Here is a 7,303-nt window from a genome sequence, read left to right as displayed (position 1 = left end):
CAAGAGCTGTTCTTAACCCTGGCATCAGGCAGGCAACACAACATTTGGAATTCCCAATCATGCTGCCGAGAACAGTACCTATACCCTTAATTATACTGTTCCCTACCACTACTACATTTCTATTTAATCTCCCACTTGAATAGCACCCTGTACAAAAGTGCAATGGTCAGTTCACTTACCTTCTCTGCTATCCCCATTCTCATTCACACAGCTTGAAAGAATCTCATAGTCATTGGGCAACTGCAGGGCTGACACTGCAACCCTTATGTTCTTATTTATGCCTTGCCTACAGTCCTACCCTGATACCCCAGTCATGTCCCAGATCACAGACCAATTTTAAATGATCGACTCTGTGCGGTGTGGACATCTTAAACAATATGTGTAGGTAACTTCTTCCTACCTGAATGTGGCACAGTGACTGCAGTTTAGATTCCAGCTCCTCAACTCAGATCTGATGTTCTTTGAGCTGTAATCTTTTACTACAGATATGTTTGCTCTGGACAACATTGATGTCCAACAGCCTCCACACACTGCAGTAGCAACACATCAGCTATCCTGCCATCACTATTGTATGTGGCTTAATTTATAAATGAATTACTCTCAATTCCCTGCACTTCAGAGTTTACTGTAATTAAATTTTGTTTAACTTTAAAAGATCAGCATCAATCTTATACTTAACAAGTTATTTTTAAGAGAAAATAAAATCACTGGAAACCTGAGCACAAACTGAGAACTTTGACTTTAAAGATTGGAAACATTCACCAGTTCCTGTTCCCTGCAATCTCATTTCCCTGCACTTGTATCACACTGTGTTTCATGACATCATTCCAACACTAGTCTCACAGCAGATAAGTCTCTCAATCCATATCTTTTATTCTCTGGCATTCACCTCTCATTTTGGAGTGTTTACTTCTTGTAATAAACATTAGTTAAAGCAGCTCTGCCCAAACATCACACACCCCACCCCCACTCCTACACAGTACCAAATTCTCACTTCAACGTAAATTCCAACATGTTACTCACTCAGCCTGTGTCTCACTCTGCTGAAATCTTGTGTAATGTGGCGGTACTGGTGTTGGACTGGGCTAGACAAGTTCAGGAATCACATGAAGTTATAGTTGTCTACTAACACGTGAAGAAGGACAAAAGCTGTGAAAGTTTGCATTTTCAAATAAATTTGTTGGACTTCCATCTGGTATTGTGTGATTTCTGATAAAGTATCTTGTATGCTGACCATGTTCCTTATGACCATAATCTAACTTTTCTACATCTCTATTCCCCACAAGGGTGGTCTGATGGCTCTCTACATTTTCATTTAATGGTGGATCAACCAGCCTCTATCCAGCACTCACCTTCACACCGGACTTGATGTTCCATTGAGTAACTTGTCTTTTGATTTTGCTTGCTTCTTCCATATGAAGCTGTTGCTGTGGGAACTCATATGGGTCTTAGCTGGGTCCTTTTTTTGTGTGAGATACGTAGAATATGCTTCCTTGCAACGCTGCTTGTTCCCTCACTCTTTTCATTAACTGGTATAAAAATTACTGCAGTGTGGATTTTTCCAGCTTTCATCCTAAACTGGAAAGAGTCTTCAACTTTGTTTACAATTTTTACTCTTTTCTCATTTTCACATAGTCAGTCTCAGACTCTTCCTCAAATTCCCTGTTTTCATTTCTTGTGATTGGATATTGAGCATTATTCACTTTATCTAATGAATCCACCATTGATGTTAACTATACTTCCTCCAATCCCACTTTCTGTAAGGACTCAATTTAATTCCCTTCATTTCTCCATCTAATGAAAACATCTTCTTCACTAACTCTTCCAATACGTCAATGTTTATCCTCAATTAATGGTTTCCCTTCAGAGACATTGACAAAGCCCTTAGTTGTGTCCATTCCATTTTCTGTACTTAGACTCAATCTTTCCCTCCTTCAGGGAAATTTCAAACGGTTACTTATGTCCTTGCCCCCTGGCTTGACAGGATTTGACCAATTGTTCTCTATTATTTCCATCCAACACAGTGCTACCATCATATCTTCGATCTCTTTCAGCGTACCAGAGAACTTTTATTTGCAGTATCTTCCTGATCCACTCCTTAATCATTCCCAGCACCCATTCTCTTTCGAATGCATTTTCCCATGTAAACACAGGATACACAGCATTAGTTCTCTTACTTCTTCCTTTTCCAACCATCCAGGGCATTAAGTGTTACATTCAGGCAAGACAGCAATTTCCTGTTTTTTTTAATATTTTGTTGTGCTCACTGTTCACAATGTGGTCTCCTCATCATGGAAAGATCATATGCACATTGAGTGACTGGTTTTCAACCTACCTCCATTCAGTCCATATGCTATAGCCTTGAGATTCCAGTCATCTGTCACTTTAATTCTCCACTCAACTCTCACTTGGATCTCTCTGTCCTTGATATCCTACATGTTTCTTCATATATTGATTAGATACTTTACACCTTCTAACTCAGCACTGTGTTTAACTTTTATGTATGTCAGCTGCTGGTAAAGATTCTGTTATTGACTTTAACATCCCAAAGTGTCCCATCTGTTTCTTTTTAATTTAATTGTACCATTTCTGTCACATTTGTTCTATCATCTCTTTGGCATTTAATCCTCCCATCTCTACTCTACGTGGCCCTTCCCTTTGGCTGTTTCCTGCTCTCCCATGATTTAAAACCAGTTCCATCTCCAACTTTTTGCAATTCTGAATAAAGATCAGCACCAAAACATGAACTCTGCTCCACTTTTCGGACTTGTTGAGTATTTCCAAGATGTTCAAGGCTTTTATTATTATATTCACCACTGGCAAACACAATTTGCAACAAACATTGCAGATTAGAAATTATGTGCAAACAAAAGAAGCTACTGTCGTAACTCATGGGGATAATGCACTGGAAATCAAGCCCCACTATTGCTGAAACATCACAAAAATGAAATGATTTAACCAAACTATCTAAAGTCCTTAGTTTACCTGACTGGTGAACGCCAAAATACAACAAACATCAGTTTTTTTCACTTAGCAAGAAATTATTTATTCCAAACAGATAGTATATAACCAATAATAGAAAAGAAACACAAATTAACATCTTATAATTTCTATAATAACATTTCTACAATGTAACTTTGCCCATTTAAAAAAAAACACAGACATGCACAAACAGCCCCACACAGAGAACACATGTTACTGATGGAGAAGAAACAGAAAGTCTACGAAGCACAGTTTTGACACCAGTCTGGCGTGGATGAGATATTTTCCTTTAGTTCACTTCTGGCTCTTTGAGAAGGAGCCAAGGTTGTAGACACACTGATTCTCAACTTTTCATTCATCATTGCAGATTTGTCCTTTCCATGTCTCTGAAAGTGGGTTTGACCTTTCTACCCTTTCAATAAATTTGCAGAAAAATGAGCAGTTAGCTGCTTAAAAGTTTATTTTACTTCTCCACTCCAAGAAGGGAGAGAAGTGTTTTCTCCTTCACAGGCTGCATGTTTCTCCTGAAGTGTTCAAAATCAAAACTGTAGCCATTTGTGTAGGAAGCAATCAGAAGTTGTTATTACGCTGAACATTCCTGAGAACTTGGAAACAGCTCCCGGTTGATCAACCAATCAGTAGTTTGTCAGTGGGCAAACTGCCCTGGACACACAATACAGAGTCAAGGTGTTTAATATCTTCCCCCACTCCTTCAATAAGGTCACTTTGCAGATACAACACACAAAGAGTTTAAGTAAACTTTGTAAAAGGAAACTGCAACATCTACTTCTACACTGTTGTGATTTAAAACAGTACCTTTCACGACTTTGAAGTCCACAATTTTTTTTAAAAATGGCTTTACATTTCTTTCTCTCCAGATCAGTAAGACCTGTGCAAAATGCACAGCTCTTTCAGATAACCCACACTTTCCAACTGTGCAGTTATTTACTAATATGTGCTGCATTATTGAAATTTGTGGGAAAAGATACATTGAATGGCTAGTTGGAAAATATGAATGATAAAACAAAACTGTTCTGTTGCTGAAGATGGGAATATGGCCCCGTGACTGAACAATTAGATTTTGAATTGATTCATAAAGAGTAATTACTTGGGTAATTTGAGCGTAACTATTGAAAAAAATATTTAAATCAAACAATCAAATTCCAGGAAACTATGCTGATATGGAGGTCAAAAATCTAGGTGTGTCAGATCTTGGATAGTTTAATCGTTACTGATATGCTAATTGAAATTAGAATGATAGAGGGATTTCTTTTTTAGTGAATAACTATGATTTTACACACAATCAGCTGGCATAAAAAGCACAAAAATGACACCTTTATTTTAATTTGTACAAATCTATCTGAAACAAGTCCTAATAATGAGGAATATTTGGGACTAATGAAGCCCCCTTTTGAACATGGACAGCAAATGCACACTCATAGCATGAGATTCTAACCCATTCCATAAACTGAGGACTCCCTGTGAAGTGGAACATCTCTGATAGCTGACTTAATTCTAAGAAACATAATTGTCCCATGTTGAACATAAAGCAGACATATAAGATAAGAGTACGTCAATAATGTGTTAACACTTAATAAGTTCATGACTGCTCTAACTTACACCTATCTACTGCAATTTCATAGTCTTACATATACTATCAAAAGCCTTAAAAACCCAAGACTTTTTTCACCTTGTTCAACGTCTTAGTAAAATCTTTTTAACATCTATCCTTTTCAAGACTAAAATGCTCAATGTTTATAAAGGTTGTTGTAATGAAGGGCAATTAACCAATTGTGAACCTTTCTATTGGCATGAACAGTTTGATTTAAAAGTGTTAATTATCATGCTATATCTATAAAGTGAAATCATATTAGTCATTGTTGCCTGTACCTGAATGAAATATTCACCATTTTCAAAGGAAATGTAATGTGGTGGAATTCTGGCATAAATTTGGGCTAATAAACAAGTGTTCGCGGTTATTGTTTGTTAGTGTCGAATGCAGCTTATGTTTAAGAAAAAGTCGTTACAAATATTTGACAATTAATCTTGATCTTGTTTGGTGCACGTAAATACAGTTTGTCAAAGCCGGTATTGAGCCTCGAGTTCCTAACCCTGGTCTAAGTATATGCCATAAATAACAGGGCAGACTGTAACATACAAAGGGGCCCCAAGGAAGATTTACTCTGGATATGGCTCCTGACCCGCAACCGCCTCCCCTTCTAGTAGCAATAAAAATTGGCAAACGTGAGTTTAGGATACAAAAATTTGGTGGAAACCGAAAATATGAGAGTTTAAACTGTAGCCGAGAAACCGACTGAACGAAAGTTTAAACGTAATCTAGCAGAGTAAACAACATTTAAGGGAAAAAGAACCCTTCATTTTAATTCGTGTGTGGAAACAGCCCAGTAGCAACCAAGCGGCCGTAAATGTAACAATCCTCCCAAGCAAAAAGTGAATGATTTGGAGCAGAGCTCCTCTGAAGTGGTAAAGTCCCAGTGGTAACAATGGAGAAGTCAAACGGGAAGTTAATCACTAATGGAATCAAACTTACCCTTGTAAACAACTCACCTGAGACAGATATGCAACTTGGTCTCAATTAACTAACTTTGATTTGCAAGTATTACATGTCGGAAGTGATTTTTGCATTTAAATGGTTTCGACAATTGACAAGCAGCTAAAACTGGACGAAGGCATTCAAGTATTGATTCAAACCATGAGGATAAAATGCCAAACGGCTCGAACCGCATCACCGATGACAATGTTGTACAAAGTCTGTTTCAGTTATTACTCAAACAGTTCAATAAGCAATTTAAGAAACTTTTTTAAAAGATAGAAATTTATAACATAAACTAAACGTAGAATAAAAATTTCCATGGCGCCCCGGTTGTGTACCAAGATAAAACTTAATATATAAAGAAAATCTTGGTTCTTTACTTTGGCTGCTACTTGGAGGGATTCGTTTGCTGAAGAAAGCTGCCTGAAGGGAATGTTATATACAACCCTTTCATTGCTTGGTTAGTATAATGGAGATCCCATTATTCAGTTTCCATTGCACTCGGTTACAACGTCAACAGTTCACGGTGACCCTTTGTGTGCAGGTCCTGTCTTCTCGACATCGTTAGGCTATACATGCACTTGTTAAGCGGCCTGGAGATTTCAGCAGAGTTTACCAGAACAGTCCAACCAGAAAGGGAGACAAACTGATTGCTGTGGAAAACACGAAATAATTGCGTTCCCAAGTATGCTAAGAAGATTTAAGAGCACACAGCAGGTAAAATCTGGGGACTATCGCCAAGAGGATCTAAAGTTGATGGGTTTGCATGGATGCTATCATTTTTAAAGTGCTCCTAGAGGTATCCACGCGCCTGAAAGTATCGGTTGTCTGCACTCATCAACGTTAAACTCAGCTGTCTTCTTTTATGCTCTCTATTTTCCCTTTTTAATCCCATTAGCGTTGTGGTTATAAATATTGATGTCCTCACACACAACAGGCAACAACAGCAACCGGGTTTGTGAAATGTCGCCACCTGTTCTGCCGGTCACACTCCTGAGCGCTATGCTTTGAATCGACTCTAAGACAATGGAATTTCAAGAAAACTTCGTGCATTCTTCCGCCCTTGACTCTCCCGTCCTGGACTTTGTTACAGAATCAGATTTTGGCCTGGAGTCCCCAGGATCAGACCAGACCGAGATGCACAGCGCGGATCTGTGTCACCGGCTCTGCGGTTTTGCAGGGATACCGGAGTTTCCCGATGAGTCTCTTCCATTTGGAGACGACAGGGAGCAGGTGAATTGCTTAGGAAGCCAGGGAAGTACCGGTAAATTGGGATCTCTCGATTCCCTGATGGCCAGACCCCAAAGGAAACGTGTGATCACTCATGCTCAGCGTCAGGCTGCCAATGTCAGGGAACGGAAAAGGATGTTCGGCCTCAATGAAGCGTTTGATCAGTTAAGGAAAAAAGTGCCCACCTTTGCATACGAAAAACGTCTGTCTAGGATTGAAACCCTGCGACTTGCGATTGTATATATCTCGTTTATGACCGAACTTTTGAATAAAGAGAAAAATCCAATTCCAGAATAGTTTTAGATATAATCACAAATACTTTATCCTGACACGCAAGGGAACTTTTCATCATATTCGTGTTTATTAGAAAGATGCGGCAATTCTAGCTCAGATCCTCAGAAGTAACGACAATGCTTCAGTACTAAAGAATTCACTTGATGGATATGGTTTACAATGGACGATTTAAGACTTCACGTGTAATATCATTATTTTTGATCATGCCAGAACAAAATGCTAACCGTTTACGATCTGAAATAT

The 7,303-nt window shown here is 38.5% G+C and overlaps 1 protein-coding gene across 1 annotated transcript; it reads left to right on the top strand.

Moving 5' to 3' along the window:
- Positions 1–6,562: 6,562 nt before the first annotated feature.
- LOC125460998 (fer3-like protein) lies at positions 6,563–7,063 on the top strand. The gene has a single exon (XM_048549263.2). The coding sequence runs from the start codon at positions 6,563–6,565 to the stop codon at positions 7,061–7,063; it is 501 nt and encodes a 166-aa protein (XP_048405220.1).
- The last annotated feature ends 240 nt before the right edge of the window (positions 7,064–7,303 follow it).

The sequence above is a fragment of the Stegostoma tigrinum genome, chromosome 2 (assembly GCF_030684315.1).
Source record: "Stegostoma tigrinum isolate sSteTig4 chromosome 2, sSteTig4.hap1, whole genome shotgun sequence".
Taxonomy (NCBI): domain Eukaryota; kingdom Metazoa; phylum Chordata; class Chondrichthyes; order Orectolobiformes; family Stegostomatidae; genus Stegostoma; species Stegostoma tigrinum.
This window is presented reverse-complemented; position numbering and strand designations above follow the sequence as displayed.

Bases quoted from the DNA above. Each gene is read 5' to 3' on its own strand.
- LOC125460998 (XM_048549263.2), top strand. From the start codon at position 6,563: ATGGAATTTCAAGAAAACTTCGTGCATTCTTCCGCCCTTGACTCTCCC.